At 42.4% G+C, this 18,039-nt stretch overlaps 1 protein-coding gene across 5 annotated transcripts in view; it reads left to right on the forward strand.

Annotated features, from left to right (window-relative positions):
• LOC119504964 (zinc finger protein 169-like) overlaps positions 1 to 2,942 on the forward strand; it is a 60,922-nt gene extending 57,980 nt beyond the window's left edge. For 3 of the 5 annotated variants that reach the window (XM_037797608.1, XM_037797607.1, XM_037797609.1), the window contains one exon: positions 1,245 to 2,718. In XM_037797608.1, the coding sequence (XP_037653536.1) occupies positions 1,245 to 2,695 (1,451 nt within the window). In that variant the 3' untranslated portion in view covers positions 2,696 to 2,718. Of the gene's footprint in view, positions 1 to 1,244; positions 2,725 to 2,823 lie in introns of those variants that run through there. The other 2 variants (XM_037797610.1, XM_037797611.1) reach the window with 2 other exon arrangements.
• Positions 2,943 to 18,039: the final 15,097 nt, after the last annotated feature.

Here is an 18,039-nt window from a genome sequence, read left to right on the forward strand (position 1 = left end):
AAGCTTATTGTGTAGTATGCTGTAGAGAAAAGTTAGAGGGTTTTAAGTGTTAGAGAGTTTTATTCTTACTAGGATTGAAATCTGGCATTTAGATCCGATGGAATGAGTCAATACTGTAGATCAGGGGTTGACAAACATTTTGTCTAAAGAGCCAGAGAGTAAAAATTTTAGGCTTTGCAGGTTTTATGTTATCTGTTGCAACTACTTACCTTTGTCGTTGTAGGGTGAAAGCAGGCACAGACAATACAGAGATGTGTGAGTGTGGCTGTATCCCAATAAAACTTTATTTACAGAAACAGCTGATGAGCCATGTTTGTTGACCCCCTGCTGTAGATGCTTCGTAAAACTTGTCCCCTTTGTCATTGGCTAGGAAAGAGTAAGGAAGGTCCAGAAAGATCTGATACACTGAGTTGACTCAAGGCTCATGGTATTTTCTGTCAGCTTCAGCTGGACAGAAACAATTATAATGGAACAAAAGATGCAAACTTGATATCTCCTAAGCAAGAGTTGTTGTAACTGTTTTTCCTTTTACAACGATTTGTAGAAATCTAAGAAAACCATATCTTGGAGTGATTGGGAACACCAGGAATCAGAATCTTTTAAGGGAAAAAACTCAGGTCTCCCTTTTTCATTGCTGAATCTCCACTTTCTGATAGAGAACCTAGCTGGCCCTAATCCTCTGGTAAACATCTGTTTATGAATGGGTAGACAAATTTAGTTTTATTTCAACACATGGATCTCTTTACCCACCATTTTATATAGCCACCCCATTTGGGAGAACCTCAAAATCATATGATCCCTAATATAGTCTATCCCTTTCTTATAGGAAAAGTTACTTAAATAGTGGGCAATTAATTATAGTTTAACTCACAAAGACAGCATATGTTTATGAGAAATACATATAAACATCAATTTTAATGACTATGGCTTAAAAGATATTTGCATTCAGGGAAAATGTTTAATTCTGGTTGTAGCAATTTACAGAGCAGAAGCTGCCTGTGAAACTTTCTTGAAATTATCATTTTCTGGCTGATATTTAGAACTGGTTCATATTGTGTGTGTTCTGCATTGCAGTAGAACATGTAATATGTAATGGTGGAGTAAAAGGATAGGTCTGTAAAGGGGAGTTTTGGTGGAGACAAAGCTGGTGTTGGAAAAGTCTTGGGAATGTCTGCTGGGGCAAGTTTAAATCATAAGATGAGGCAGCCCACTTGTTGATGATTCTGACTGAAACTTCTCTCCAGCAGGGCCAAGGACAGCATCCCAGGCTTGTCTTTCCTGTCCAGTGGCTTTTTCAGACCCACCGTCCTTTCAGCAGTATGTGCCGTATGAGCAGCCTCCTCACATCTTCCCAAGATCACCTGGAGGACTTAACTTCCACCTAGAAGATCCCTGGCCAGATGAACAGAAGCATCAGCAGCAACAACTTCCTGATCTGAACTACTGGTATGAAAAAGCAGAAGATAGAGTTGTAGAAGGCTCCAGCACCTTATTTAGGGGGATAGAGCAGAGTGGCACCTCAAGGGCTTTCTTTAGCCTACCTCGAGGAGAGCCACTAAGCTCTACAGAAGGCAGCAAGGTAGGGGGAGTGGCCCTCAGCCAAGCCCAAAGGAAGAAGCCTGAGGAGTCAGAGAAGATGTTAAAGGGGGTTGAGACTTCAGAATTTGGAGCAGGCGTGTACAGAAAGTGTAGAAGATTTAGCAAAAAGTCAGCCCTGTTCCCCCACCAGAAATACCATGAATGCACGGAATGTGGGAAAGGCTTTTGCCAGAGGTCACAGCTTCTCTCACACCAGAGGAAGCACACGGGGGAGAAGCCATACACGTGCAAGGAGTGTGGGCGGCACTTTAGGTATAGATCGTCGCTCAGGAAGCACAAGAGGATCCACTCTGGGGAGAAGCCTTTTGTATGTGATGAGTGTGGGCGAGGCTTTTGCCAGAAGATCACCCTCATCCTGCACCGGAGGACACACTTGGAAGAGAAGCCTTTCCAGTGCGGTCAGTGTGGGCGCGGCTTCTGCCAGAAGGCCTCCCTCATCCTACACCAGAATTCGCACAGCCAGGGGACGGTACGCTTTCCGTGCCCCGAGTGTGGGCGAGTCTTCGTCCACAAGTCTCATCTCGCCACCCACCAGAGGCTGCACTCGGGAGAGAAGCCTTTCGTGTGCCCTGTGTGTGGGCGAGGCTTCTGGCAGGAGTCTGTCCTCCTCAACCACCGGGCCACCCACTCCGGGGAGCGGCTTTACGTGTGCAGGGAGTGTGGCCGGGGCTTTGGCCGGAAGAACACCCTCACCAGGCACCAGAGGACGCACACCAGGGAGCGGCCTCATCTGTGCAGTGAGTGCGGGCAGAGCTTCAGTGTCAAGTCCGCCCTCCTGCAGCACCAGAGGATGCACGTGGTGGAGAAGCTCTCCGTGCATGGGCAGTGTGAGCCAGGCTCAGACCTCCCCTCTCCACAGGCAGCCGCCTCAGCAGATAAGCCATGCGTGTGTGGTGAATGTGGGCGCAGCTTTAGCAACAGCTCAAACCTCATCAGACACAAGAAGAGGCACTCTGGGGCGAAGCCCTACGTCTGCAGCGAGTGCGGACGTGGCTTTAGCCAGAGGTCCCACCTCAACAGGCACTGCACAACACAGTCCTGCCATCAGAGGCCACAGCCACAGGGCTGCCCTCCTGACCTCTTCCTTTTCCCATGAGAGGGAAGGTTACCACCACACCCTCACTGGTAAGGCTTTTTTTCACTTTCCCAATATAGGATGGAGAAAAGAGATGCTCTCTTTCAATAACCACAAATAGTTGATTTTTTGCCTTTTTTTCTGCACAGCAATCCTACTCCATATTTTATGGCCTTTTGCTTAATACACTGCTTCTTTACAAAGCTGGTGGTGCACGTCATTTGCTCATCCGTCAGTGCAACCAGGCGCAAGAGGGTTCAAGAGAACGCTGGCTCTCAGCCAGATTTTCCCAAGGTATCCAGCCTCTTCAAAGACGTGACGGAGGCACTCTGTGTGTTCGTTTTGACCTCTGGACCTGTGTGTGGGGAAAGAACCGGTCTGAGATCTAGGAACAGAAAATCCAAGAGGAGACTAAATTCCCTGGCTCTTCTGAGGAAATGTGGATCTTCTAAATGACAGCTCCCTTCTGCCATTATGCTTGTCCTGAGAGCTCCATGATTCCCTCCTCACTCTCAGCTCCTCTTGGTCCCCTTTGCTGACTCTTCCCCATCTTCATCCCACCTCCGAGTCCTGTGTTCCTCAGGACCCGGCCTGGTGAGCCTTCTCAACAGTGCCCTCCCCAGCTCGACCTCACATTGCATGGCCCCCTCAGGGCCTCAGCCTCTTAGGCACACCTCCAACCAGACCACCACCAAAAGGGACAATACCCAGCAGCTTGGCCTGAAATTCAGCTCTCCAGTGGCAGCATTGTGACCTTTGATCTCACCCATTCCTCAGTCCCCCAGTCCCCCAGTAGCAGAGATGAGACCCTGCAACCAAGCCCCTGTAGCCACTCTCTCACAGCAGGCCCTCCAGCACCAGGCTTAAGGGCATCTGTCCCAAGGCCCCATTAGCTAAGGCCCTCAGCCCTACTTGGTCCTCCATCACAGGCTCTTGAGCTACTCCCCCTTTAGATCCAGGCCAAGGCCCTGCTCCTTCCGCCTGTGTCCTCTCACTGCATCTCTGACCCCAAGAGCCCAAATGCCCCAGATTCCTGAAAAAATGCCTTAGCCCCTCCTCAGCCCAGGGCTGGCCCAGTCCTTGGCATTGGGCCCCTGAGTGTCTACTGGAGGGTCAGTCTCCCCAGGCCCCACGGGCTTTCCTGGCTCAGAGGGGGATTTTCCACAAAAAGAAAGAAAAGGGATTTTGTTTGGGGGAATCAGAAAATCTTGGGCAATGGATGAAAGGAGAGGGGAGAGATGGGAGTCACTGGCCTGATCCCTCAGCTAGGGTTACAGATTCCAGCAGATCCCTGGACAGTCTGGGAGCACCTGAGGACCAGGCCTCATTGAACACTGTGCTGCCACTAAAGCCCCCAAGCCACAGCCACTTCCCCTGTACCAGAGCTGAAAGCCACAGAGGTGTGTGTGTGTGCACGTGTGTGTGTGCATGCATGCATGTTTTTGGGGACAGAGAGAAAAAATGGGCCCTCTTTATTTCCAGCAGATGTGCTCCTTCCATTCCTCTCATATGGAAACAAAATTTAAAAAAAACAAACAACTTCTTTATTAAAACGGTGGAAAGAAAGGAAAACAATTGTTTTCTATTAAAATCCACACAATCTCTTAGATGCCTTGCCCAGGCCTGGCTTCTGCTCAGGTCCATCCAAGTCCAGGATGAAAAGCAGATGCTCAGTCTTTTCAGGCCAGTGGAGGAAGATTCTGGGTTTCCTCACCAAGCCACTGTTTACTCTGTCTTATGTCTTCTGGAAGGGGATTTTGGAATCAGGCCCCTTACCCCCAGCTTCATCCCAGAAGGAACAAGACTGAAGTGTGCTGAAGTGTCTTTCAGAAGAATTTGTCCAGGAAGAGAAGGGTGGGAACTAGGGACAAGTGGCTCCAGGATATCTGAGAACCATTGGTTTTACCCCACAGGGAGCAGTGTGTGTCTTTTGGGGAGAGAACTGGCTACTCATGATGTTAGGTCATGGACCCCAAACTCCAGTGACTGCAGGGGCCAGACAAATCCTCATCTAGAGCTCTGGACCCACATTGGGGCACCAGGAACTGGGGGGCTCCAGCTAAAATCGAGACAAGTGCTTGCCCCTTCTAGTTCTGCCCTTTGGTCTGCCTGTAAAGTTCTTTGAGTTACACCTGTTCTTTGTCCTTTCCTTTAAACCTGTGTGGTTGAGGCTCTTAGAGATCACCTGGATACCACCACCTGTGCACCTCTTCAGTGGTAATGGTCACAGCTGCCCCCTTCCCAAGGGCTTTCCCCAAACGGGACTGGCATGGCCTCACTCAGGAAGTCACACAGCCCTGGGAGCAGCTGGCAGCCACTGACCGAGAGGAGCTGCCAAAGGCCAGCCCTCTTGCCTCCAGGGTGACCAACTCTGGTGTCATGTTCTAGAGGTCACATTAGAACTGGGCTGAAACTGCTGTCTAGTTGAAACCACATCCCCACTTAGTTTTCTTCCCTGCCCTGTCCTGTTTCCTACCTTCCAGAGCATTCTCTCAATAAATTACATTTACAAGAATCCCCATCGAAGCTTTGCTTCTGGTGAACCTCACCTACAACAGTTGATTCTGGAAGTAGTCCTAGGAAGAAGAGAAGTTATAGAGGTGGGTCAGTCAGATCTGGCCGGGAGGTCTCCATCTCTAGTGTTAGATGGGGAATTGTGAGTCCCCCAGCATGCTTTTGCAAAGTGGCTGCTAATGAGGAAGGGGATGACTAGCCAATGTGATCTCTAATATTGGAGACGTACAGAGGAGAGAGTAACTCTTAAGACCATGGGATTGGACAGCTATTGCTAAGTGCCTGTTGTACTTTAGAGAAAATGATGAACCCAGGCCTATTAGCCAGTGATTTAGACCTAACTGTGACAATCAGAGAGCCTCCTTGTTTGATTTTTGGATCATCTTATATCCAAATCCCTCATTTTCTATTGTAAGGAGACCCCAGTCTCCCTTATGAGGGGGTAGCACACGACGGGTATGGTCTCTGTAGAAGCATGAGGGTGCATTTTTCTCCATCCTAGGCATTCACCATCCTCAAAGTTCCATTAAGATTTTGCATTTATCACTGGCTTCCCTGATCCACCCATTTCCTCTTCCTTTAACTGAATGGCCATTGCCTTGGGGCAATTAAAAATAACAGTCCCGTGCACTTGCTTAAGAAAGGCTGGGCGCCCCCATCTTATTCCCAGCTAATATGGTTTGTAGCCAACCTCTGTCAGCTTTTCCATGTGGGGCTGCAGAATTAGTGTAGGGTAGGTTCAAAGGGAATGGAATTTGCAGTTTGATGGCCAGGTTTCAAATCCTTACTTATTTGTTTGACTTTAGGGTAAAGATATTTAACCACTCTGGGCCTTTGATTACAAATCTGTAAAGGGCAGATACAATTAACCCATCTCAGGGCTGTTGTGAGGAATAAATGTGTCTAGCATACAGGAAGTACTGTATAAATGTTAGCCATTGCTATTTCACCCTGCAGAACTCCAAATCATGAGGCTCCTCAGCATCAATTGAAAGCTGCAGTTAGAGAATGCTTCTCTTAGCAAAGCCATCATTCTGTCATCTCTACATGCAGCCTGCCTTGGAGTACTGCACTGAAAGTGGCAAAAAAATAAACCGAAGCTAACATTCTAGATGTTTTCCTACCATTTCTCCTTATTCTACAGCATCAGTATAAACACATTTTGTGTCCCAAAATAAGTAGGGATCTGTTTGATCACATATTTAACTGCCAAATAACAAAGATCTCAAGTTTTCTTGCCTGGGATATTTGGTTTCTCTCTTAGTTCTCCCATTCAGTCAACGTCAAATACGAGGCTCGGCAGTTTGCAGCACTTTCTCTCCAGGTGTGTTATTGTTTATCAAGAGTGCAGGAACTTTTCAAGTGCTGATTGTGATGAATGCACAACTATATGATGATACTGTGAACAGCTGATTGTACACTGTGGATGATTGTGTGGTATGTAAATATGTCTCTAAAATTGTAGGAAAAATTAATAGGGATAAAAGTGCTGGAGAAGACTTGGAGAGAGGGATGTACCTATTTACTGTTGGTGGGAAAGTAGAATGGTGTAGCCTCTCTGGAGGACAGTGTGGTGGTTCCACAAGAAGCTAAGTATGTGGATGCCATAAGGTCCTGCAGCCTCATTATGGGGTATATACTTGGAAGATCTGAGAGCAGGGACATGAATGGACATTTACTCATTGGTATTTATGGAGGCAGTATTCATGATTTGCACTAGGTGGAGGTGGCCTAAGGGTGAATCGACTGATAAACAGAATGGTGAATTGTGTATGCAGTGTATGCATACAATGGAATATTGAGCAGCTGCAAGAAGGAGTGAAGTTGTGAGACAAGCAGCGAGGTGAATGGATCCTATGGACAGCATTTTGAGTGAAATATGCCAGAAACAAAAGGACAAACATTATAATGCCATTATAATGCCTCACCGATATGGACTAATTACAATGTGTAACCTCTGGGAGTTGAATCTTAGAACACAGCTTATCAGGGGAATGCTTATTGTAATGGTCTCTAGATTGTAAGCTCTTACAGCAGTCCCATTTATTCCTTAATTGTAATGGCTGTCTACAAATTCTGAGATGCTGATCACTTTGTGTATAACCTGGTTGGTCTCTGGAACTTTGGGTATCTTTGTGACACCTGAAAGAGCTAGAGCTCGGCAGCTATGAATTTCAGTATTAGCACATACAGCAACTGTTCAAAAAGCTGAAAGAGAGTCCAGACTAATTTTCAATTAGAGATATGAATGAAGCAGATCTGGTTAGTACTAAGGCAAATCAGGCCAAAGGGCAAGGGACAATTTTGACTGTGTTTTAAAACTTCAACTTCTGTTTGAGACCAAGGGAAGAGATACTTATTTGGTACAAGATATATATCTTCTACAGCACACTAAATAATTTAACTTTTACAATCAGTTTATTCAAACACCATAATAACATGGAACTTTGAATAGGAAGTGAGATCTGATAGGTCTCAAGCATCTCAACGTAATTTGGGCAGAGAATAAAAATATATTTGCAGCCCCCCCTCACCCCCCCCCGAGGAGCTGGGGGAAAATGCGGAAACATTGGATGTCCCCACCTGGGTTATTGCTGATATTCTCACAAACGTTGAGGACTGACAGTTTCGTATGCTGGGCCTTCAGTCTTGGGGCTTTGCTCTTATGAAGCTTGTTACTGCAAAAGAGAGGCTAAGCTTACTTACAGTTGTGCCTAAGGGTCTCTCCCAGAGAACCTCTTTGTTGCTCAGATGTGGCCCTCTCTCTCTCTAAGTCCACTTGGCAGGTGAACTCACTGCCCTCCCCTCATGTGGCTCTGACTCCCAGGGGTGTAAATCTCTCTGGCAATGCAGGACATGACTCCTAGGGATGAGCCTGGACCTGGATTGAGAAAGTCTTCTTGACCAAAAGGGGAAAGTGAAATGAAACAAAATAAAGTTTCAGTGGCTGAGAAATTTCAAATGGAGTCAAGAGGTCACTCTGGAGGGCTTTCTTATAAATATCCCTTTTTGGTTTTTAGTGTATAGCTAGAAGGAAATACCTGAAACTGTCAAACTGCAACGCAGTAGCCTTGATTCTGGAAGACGATTGTATAACTGTGTAGCTTACATGGGGTGACAGTGTGATTGTGAGAACCTTGTGGCTCACACTGTCTTTATCCAGTGTATGGATGAGTAGAAAAATGGGGACAAATGAAAAATAGGGTGGGATGAGGGGGGTGGAATGATTTTGGTGTTTTTACTTTTATTTTTTATTATTTTTATTCTTTTTGGTGTAGAGAAAATGTTCAAAAATTGAGATGATGAATGCATAACTATATGATGGTACTATGAACAGTTGATTGTACACCATGGATAATTTTATGGTATGTGATTATATCTCAATAAAACGAAATTAAAAAACTAAAAAAAAAAAAGTGCAGGAGGAACTTTTATTACAGTAGCTTAAACATGTTGGGGTTTATAAAATCTCACCTAACAAGAAGTCTGGGTTTGGGGAGGTGACTGCCTTTTATCACCATGATGCTCCATCACTTGAGAAAGTGTTCTTTCACCTTCCTGTAAAATGGTTGACCTGAAGGGACAAAGTTGGAAGGAACAGTATCTGGACTAAGAGCACAAGTACTTTTCCAGAAAAGATGTCTCATTGACCAGGACAGTGTTCTTAATCCACACTTAGCAGCAACTGAGTCTAGAGAAGTCAGTGCTTCACCAGGGCATGTTGTCACCGTCAAATGCTGAATTTCTGTCAGGCAAGGGAGGCCTGTAAGTTGGTATACATCTGTCTCAGAGAAAAAGGTAAGGTTTCTGTAGAGTTTGTGGAGAAGTGTGGGGCTAAGTTAAATTTAAATAAAGAAGCACTTCGATTGACTCAGAGATGGGGCTCATGATTTGGTGGGTTTGAGAATGAATCTGTTGAAATGGGCTTGCCAACAGGGTGATGCTGTTCAAGACTGGTAACAGTCAGTTTTGCAATCTCCTGATTGTGTGCTGGGCACTTGAGACTGGCATTGTTTTATGCATATGCCTGAAGACTAAGGACATGTTTTGATTTGCTAAAGCTGCTAGAAGGCAAAGTACCATAAATGGGTTGGCTTTTACAATGGATATTTATTAACTTACAATTTACAGTTCTTAGGCCTGGAAACTATCCAATTAAGGCATCTTCAGGTTGATACCTGGACTTTGAAGAAAGGCTGCTGGCATCTGGGACACCTCTGTCACATGAGAAGGCACATTACCAGTGTCTGCTGGTCCTTCACTCCCAGGTTTCTTTGCCTTCAGCTCTGGTTCCAGTGGCTGGTTTATTCTGTGGGTCCTCTCTTAGCTCCTCTGGGGCTTTTCTCTCTCAGCTCTCTCTGGATAGTTCTCTCTGTGCTCTCCAGGCCTTTTCTGTCTTTTATCCTCTAACAAATTATTCCAGTAAAAGGATCAAGACCCACCTTGAATGGGTGTGAGTCACATCTCAATTGAAATAACTAACCAAAAAGTCCCATCCACAACATGTCTACACCCACAAGAATGGATTAAAAGAACATGGCCTTTTCTGGGGTACATTGCAACTTCAAACCAGCACAGGACATGACTGAACATTTACTGTTCTGTCCAGGTGTTGAAGGTTCTGCACAAGACTATCATTGATTGGTCTTACAAGTTTCCTGTGTAGTGTTCTTTGACATGGATCTGGGAAAAGTGAAAATTTCCTTTCTCACCATTTGGAACAGAATTAGGATATTGGTAGTAACTTGCAAAATCTGTCCTAGGAAGGGAGAGTCAAAATACTTAACATTTGCAATTTTAAAATTATCTATTTATCTATCTATCTGTATGTATGTATATAATGAGTAGTTAAGAGAGTCTTTGGATATCTAAGTGTAACAATTAATGAGGGTTTAGCAAGGTAAGTGGAAATATGATAAATCCACATAACCAATCAAATTAGAAATTAGAAATAACTCATTAGAAGTTATAATATAAACGTTCCATTCATAAATGCCACAAAACCATAAATCAGACTATACATGCATAGCCCATTTACAGCAAGCTTATGATAAATATTATTGGAATAAAATTTAATGATTTAAATGGAAAATACACTAAGTTCAAAAATTGCAAGATTCACCAGCATAAATTTCTGAATTCTCAAATCTATACATTGAATTCAGTGCCAACACAAACCCAATTATGAATTTCATTAATTTGATGAAATTATTCTGAAAAGCATTTTAATAAGTGTATTAGTTAGGGTTCTCTAGGGAGAAAGAAACAACAAGAGATATCTGTAAATACAAGATTTTATAAAAGTGTCTTAAACAACTGTGGGGATGCACAAGTCTGAATTCCATAGGGCAGGCAGCAAAGTGGCAACTCCAATGAAGGTGTTCGATGAACTCAGGAGATGCTGGCTAGCCAAAGAAATGGTGCTCTCTCCCTTGAAAGTCTTCAACTGATGGGATTAAATCCAGTTGACTGAATTCTCTCATTATGGAAGACACACCCTTCGTTGATGTAATCAGTCATAGCTACAGCCAATTGACTGATAATTTAATAAACCAGCTTTCTGGTTTATTAACCAATCACAAATGTCCTTGTAATAATGGTTAGGCCAGTGCTTACATGGCCAGATACCTGGATGCCATCACCTGGCCAAGTTGATATGTGAACCTAACCATCACAAGAAGTAAATGCCCAAAATAAACAAGACAATTCTGGAAAACAAGAGGAGTTGACTTACATTAATGAAATATCAAGGTTATTAAAATATATAGAAATAAAATAATGTGTTATTGGCTCAGAATTAGATAAAGTGTTCCATGTAATAGAATAGTAAGTCCCCAAACAGACCCATGCATATACGGGAACTTCCTATAAATTAATAGAGGGATTAAAAACCAGTTTGAGGAAAGATGGAAGAAGATGGTAGCATAGAGAGGAGTGAAAGCTAGTTTGTCCCCCTGGAACAACTAATAACCAGGAACAACTAGTAAATAATCTGGAATAACTGCAGGGGGACAAATGTGACTGTCCATACATCATACACCAACCTGAATTGAGAGGAATTCCTGAGATTGCAGCATAAAATCTGTAATTAAAAACTGCAGATCCAAACGGGGAGCCCCTTCTCCCCACTGTCTGAACTGCAAAGCCTCATGGTGCTAGAAAGCAACACTCTCCCAGCAAGTGAATATAGCTCAGTTGAGCTCCAACTGGGGTTTTAATTAACAAGCATGGATGGCTCAATACAAGCTATGAATCCCCAACAAGCAGACAGAGGCTTTGGGTGAAGACTGACTTTGGAGAGCTGGACTGGCCCTGAAGGGGGCTTTCTGTTCCTTTTTCGGCTCAATGGAGAAAGCCTCAGCTATTTTCAGTTCCCAGTGCTCTGACCCAGACAAGGGTGGAGACAGCACAGGCAGAGAGTCTATTCAAATGCTAATGACCTCTCTCTAGGGGGGTTATCTTTCCAAAGAGGAAAGAGGTGGGGCCCAGCTCTACTACCTGCCTTCCATTCAGAACCAGACCCCAGAGCCTGGGGAAAAACAGCCACAGGTGACACTTCCTTACACTAGTCTGGATCTACAGGCTGACAGGCACCACCTGCTGGGCAGAAAAGCATAGTGATGAAGCCTCACAGGGCGTACCAATCTTCTAAGACACCCTCAGAGAAACAGGATATTATTCCCTCCTTCCAAGACCTGAGTCCGTTCTGGTCTGGGAAAACCTGATTGGGGTAACCAAGGAAACCAGATGCCTAGACAACAGAAAACTACAACCTACACTAAGAAAAACAAAGGTATGACCCAATCAAAGAACAAACTTACACTTCAACTGTGATGCAAGAATTTAAACAGCTAATACTAAATTCAAAAAGTTTAGGGAAGGTATGGCAAAAGAGATGAAGCTTAAAATGAAAACACTGGGTGTACATAAGGTAGAAATCGAAAGTTTGAAAAAACAACTGGCAGAATCTATGGAAATGAAAGGCCCAACACAAGAGATGAAAGACACAATGGAAACATACAACAGCAGATCTCAAGAGGCAGAAGAAAACACTCAGGAACTGGAGAACAAGACACCTGAAAGCCTACACACAAGAGATAGAGGAAAGAATGGAAAAATATGAGCAACATCTCTGGGAACTTAAGGACAAAACAAAATACAGGAATTTACATATCATTGGTGTCCCAGAAGGAAAAGAGAAGGGAAAAGGGGCAGAAGCAATAATAGAGGAAATCAATGAAAATTTCCCATCTCTTGTGAAAGACGTAAAATTATGGATCCAAGGAGCGCAGCGTACTCCAAACAGAATATATCTGAATAGGCCTATGCCAAGACACTTAATAATCAGAGTATCAAATGTCAAAGATAAAGAGAGAATCCTGAAAGCAGCAAGAGAAAAGTGATCCATGACATACAAAGGAAGCTTGATAAGACTATGTGCGGATTTCTCAATAGAAACTATGGAGGCAAGAAGGAAGCAGGGTGATATATTTAAGATACTAAAAGAGAAAAACCATGAACCACAAATCCTATATCCAGCAAAACTGTCCTTCAAATATGAGGGAGAGCTTAAAATATTCTCTGAGAAACAGACAATGACAGAGTTTGTAAACAAGTTACCTGCTCTACAGGAAACACTAAAAGAAGCACTGCAGACAGAAAGGAAAGTGAGAGGTTTGGGAAACAATTTTGGGAGATAGTAGCACAGCAATGTAAGTACACTGAACAAGGATGACTGTGAGCATGGTCGAAAGAGGAAGGTTAGGTGCATGTGGGACATCAGAAGGAAAGAGGAAAGATAAAGACTGGGACTGTGTATCTCAGTGAAACCTAGGGTGCTCAATGATTGTAATAAAAGATTTAAATATGTTTTTACATGAGGTACAACAAATGAACATCAACATTACAAGGTGTTAAAAATAGGGTGGGATTGGGGGGAAATACAATCAATGCAAACTAGAGACTATATAATTAACAGAAACATTGTATTATGCTTCCTTTAATACAACAAAGGCAATATACCAAAAGTAAATGCATATGGGGGGGTGGCATAGGGGAAGGGTATGGGACTCCTGGCATTGGTGATGTTGTCTCTTATTCTACTTTAGTTTAACGCTATCTCTCCTTTTGTTGCTTTCTGTCGTGTTTTTTTTTCTCTTTCTTTTTTCTTTTTCTTTTGTCCCTCTACCTTCTTTGACTCTTCCTCATTCTTTGTGGAAGAAATGGAGATGTCTTTATGTAGATAGCGGTGATGGTGCTGAATGCCTACATACGTGACTATACAGGGAACCATCGACTATTTACTTAGGACAGAATGTATGGTGTGTGAACAAAACTGTCTTAAAAAACTGGGTTGATGAAGAAAACTTTAGGGCACTATATTGAGTGAAATAAGACAGACACATAAGGATAAATATTTCAGGATCTCACTGATATGAACTAATTATAATATATAAACTCACAGACATGAAACACAAGTTACCAGGATATAGAACCAGGCTAAAGAATGGGGACCAGTTGCTTATTATGAGCAGAATGTTCAACTAGGGTGAACTTAAACATTTGGAAATGGACAGAGGTGATGGTAACACATTGTGAGAGTAACTAACAGTGCTGAATGGTGTGTGAAGGTGGTAGAAAGGGTAAACTTAGAGTCACACATGTCACCAGAAGGAAAGTGGGAAGTTAAAAGATGGGAATGTGGTGGACAATGTCTGTGATTAACTGTACAAATATTAGAAATCTCTCTCATGAACTAGAACAAATGTATGACACTATAACTAGAAGTAATAACAGAGGGGAATATAGGAAAAAATATATATACCTATTGCAAACTATATACTACAGTTAGCAGTATTTTAACATTCTTTCATCAACAGTAACAAATGTACTATACCAATACTATGAATCAATAATGGAGTGGGGGTGGTTCAGGGTATGGGAGGATTTGAGTTTCCTTTTTTTGTCTTTATTTCTTTTCTGGAGTAATGAAAATGTTCTAAGAATTGAAAAAAAATTAATTGTGATGATGGATGCACAGCTGTATGACAGTGCTGTGGGCAATTGATTGTACACTTTGGGTCTTTGGATAATGGTATGGTTTGTGAACAATCTCAATAAATTTTAAAAAAATAAAGAAAAAAGCCAGTTTCAGGAGGAATCCCAGAATGGAGGAAGTCTTGGTGGTATGTAGTGAAGTTCAAAATCTATGTATTGACTATGCCAGATCCTTGAATATCCACTGAACTTTGCAGAGTTTCCAAGGGAAAATAAGCAGCCAGAAGCAGAAAGATCTGGGCAAAGATTTCAGCTGCTGGCCACAATGGGGAAATCTGTGTATGGAATTTGCATCTAGGAAAATTAGTAACCTGATTATCCAAACAAAAAATACTCTTCAAAATCTACAGTCTCTAAAACATATCATTAACATTGTCCAAAATACAATTCCAAATGACTAGACATTCTAAGGACCTGGAAAAATGTGATTGATAGCAATGAGAAAAAGCAGTAAAAGGAAGACACCCTAAAACAAAAATTAAAGATTAATACCAAGCAGAGGTCTGCTAGTGCTGAGACAGGGTAAGGAAACTCTTCTGCCTGAGAACCATCAGAGACTTAAGATAGAGTTTGGCTGCCATGGGAAAAGAGGCAAGAAATCAGAGAAGTCCTGTTTGGGGCTCAGATGGAAAGGCCTTGCCTAAGACAGGCTGGACCAGGAAAATTGAGACCCCCTGTCGCCACTATGGGAAAATCAACAAAAAAGAAATAACAGCAGTCTACCACAATGAGAAGGAAAAATGTGTTGAGACAACATCTCTGTGGTGCAGGCATGCAGCTGAGGATGGAGCAGGGCCATGGAGAATAACTGGTATTTCAGGCTCCACATCAAGCAGCCTACTGCTGGAGGAATTTGGAGCATGCCAATATATGCATGATGGGAATAACAGAAGGAGAGGGGGAGAGAAAAGGGGGCAGAAAGAATATTTGAAGAAATACTGACCAAAAACCTCCTCAATTTAGTGAAAAGCATTAATCTACATGTGGTAGTTTGAGGCTGAATGGACCCCAGAATATCATGTTCTTAAAGCTAACCCATTTTTGTGTAAACCTATTGTGGGTGGGACCTTTGATTAGTTTTTTTCAGTTGAGGTGTGCCCCAAGTGGGTCTTAATACTCTTACTGGAGTCCTTTATAAGAGGAGAAAGATACAGAAGCTCAAAGAAAAAGCCAGGGAAGCAAGAAGCTGAAAGCAAGAAAGTCTGGAAGAGAAGGGAGAGACCAGCAGACACCACTATGTGCCTTGCCATCTGACAGAGGAATCCAGGTGTCCTGTTGATGCCTTGTGTTCTAGTTTGCTAATGCTGCCAGAATGCAAAACACCAGAAATGGATTGGCTTTTAAAAAGGGGGTTTATTTTGTTACACAGTTACAGTCTTAAGGCCATAAAGTGTCTGAAGTAAGGCATCAACAATTGGGTACCTTCATTGAAGATGGCCATTGGTATCCAGAAAACCTCTGTTAGCTTGGAAGGCACATGGCTGGTGTCTGCTTGCTCCCAGGTTGCATTTCAAAACGGCATTCTCCAAAATGTCTGCATCAGCTTCCAATGGCCATCTTCAAAATGTCTGTCTCAGCTCCAGCTCACTATGAGCTCCTTCTGTCTGAGCTTATAAAGTGCTCCAGTAAACTAATCAAGGCCCATACTGAATGGGTGGGGCCACACCTCCATGGAAATTATCTAATCAGAGTTGTCACCTACAGTTGGGTGGGTCACATCTCCATGGAAACAACCTAATCCAAAGGTTCCAACTTAATCAACACTAATACATCTCCCCACACAAGAATGCATCAAAGAACATGGCGTTTTCTGGAGGACATAATATATACAAACTGGTACACCTTGATTTGGAGATTTTCATGGCCTCAGAACTGTTAAGTTTGTAAGTCAATAAATCCCCATTTATAAAGCCAACCCAGTTCTGGTATATTGCATTCTGGTAGCTTAGCAAATGAAAACACTACACACCAAGAAGATCAATGAACTCCAAGTAGGATAGATACACATAGCTACATAATAAACTACCAAAAGACAGACAAAGAGAGAATCTTGAAAGCAACAAGTTAAATATGACTTAACACATATAAGGGATTCTTGATAAGATTTCTTATCAGAAACCACGGAGACCAGAAAGCAGTGTGAAGACATATTCAAAGTGGTGAAAGAAAAATACTGTCAACCAAGAATTCAATATCTAATAAAAATATTCTTCAAAAATAGAGGGGAAATAAGGTTCTCTGATAACAAAAATAGAGGGAATTTTTCACTAGAATATTTGCCCTGCCAGAAATCCTAACAGGAGTCCTACAAGCTGAAGTTAGAGAACACTAAACAGTAACCTGAATCCACACAAAGAAACAAAGATCAACAAGGAAATCAGAAACTGATATTATTAAAGCATCATTAATAATGACATGAAAATTATTAAATAATTAGGGATAGATCTTATAAATATGTTAAAGAATTGTACATTAAAAATGACAAACCATTGCTGAAAGAAATTAATGGAGACCTAAAAAAAAAGGAGGAACTAGGAAAAGCAGTGCAAACTAAACTTTGGCCAAAGCAATCATAAGGAAAGATTAGAGCAGTGATAAATGAAATAGAGAATTATAAAAAATAACAGAGGGAATCAACAAAATCAAAAGTTCATTCTTTGAAAAGATCAATAAAATTGAAAAACATTTAGCTAGATTGATTTTTTAAAAAGATTACATAGACATCAGAAATGAAAAGGGAGATATTAGTACCAAACCCATAGAAATAAAAGGGGATATAAGAGGTGTGCCAGTTTGAATGTATTATGTCCCCCCAAATGCCATTATCTTTGATGCAATCTTGTGTGGGCAGACATATTAGTGTTGATTAGACTGTAATTCTTTGATTGAATATTTCCATGGAGATGCGACCCACTCAACTGTAAGTGGTAACTCTGACTGGAAAATTTCCATGGACAGATGGCCCTGCCCATTTGGCATGGGCCTTGATTAGTTTACTAGAGCACTGTATAAGCTCAAACAGAAAGAGCGAGCCTGCTACAGCCAAGAGGGACACTTTGAAGAATACACAGGAACGAGAGAGGAGCTGCAGCTAAGAGTCACATTTTGAAGATGGCCTTGGAAGTTGACACTGACATTTTGGAGAATGCCATCTTGAAATCAACCTGGGAGCAAGCACACACCCTCCATGTGCCTTCCCAGCTAACAGAGGTTTTCTGGACACCATTAGCCATCCTCCAGTGAAGGTACCCAATTGTTGATGTGTTACCTTGGGCACTTTATGGCCTTAAGTCTGTAACTGTGCAACCAAATAAACCCCCTTTTATAAAAGCCAGTCCATTTCTGGTGTTTTGCATTCTGACAGCAGTAACAAACTGGAACAAGAGGACACTATGAACAACCATACACCAACAAATTAGAGACCTAGATGAAATAGACAACTTTCTAGAAGCACACAAGCTACCTACATTGACTCAAGAAGAGCCAGAAAATCTCAACAAATCAATAACTAAAGATTTTGAATCATTAATAAAAAGACTCCAACAAAGAAAAGTAGATGTTTATGCTGGTGAATTTTACAACACATTCCAGGAAGAATTAACATTAATCCTCCTGAAACTCTTCCTGTGCCAGTTTGAAATTGTTATGTACCCTGGAAAGTCTGTGTCCTCTAATGCAATCTTGTTGGGACAAACTTATTATGGGTGGGATCTTTTGATTACATTGTTTCCATGGAGATGTGACCCACCCAACTGTGGGTGAGACCTTGATTCATTTACTGGAGTCTTTAAGAG

The sequence above is a fragment of the Choloepus didactylus genome, chromosome 10, assembly GCF_015220235.1.
Source record: "Choloepus didactylus isolate mChoDid1 chromosome 10, mChoDid1.pri, whole genome shotgun sequence".
Taxonomy (NCBI): Eukaryota; Metazoa; Chordata; class Mammalia; order Pilosa; family Megalonychidae; genus Choloepus; species Choloepus didactylus.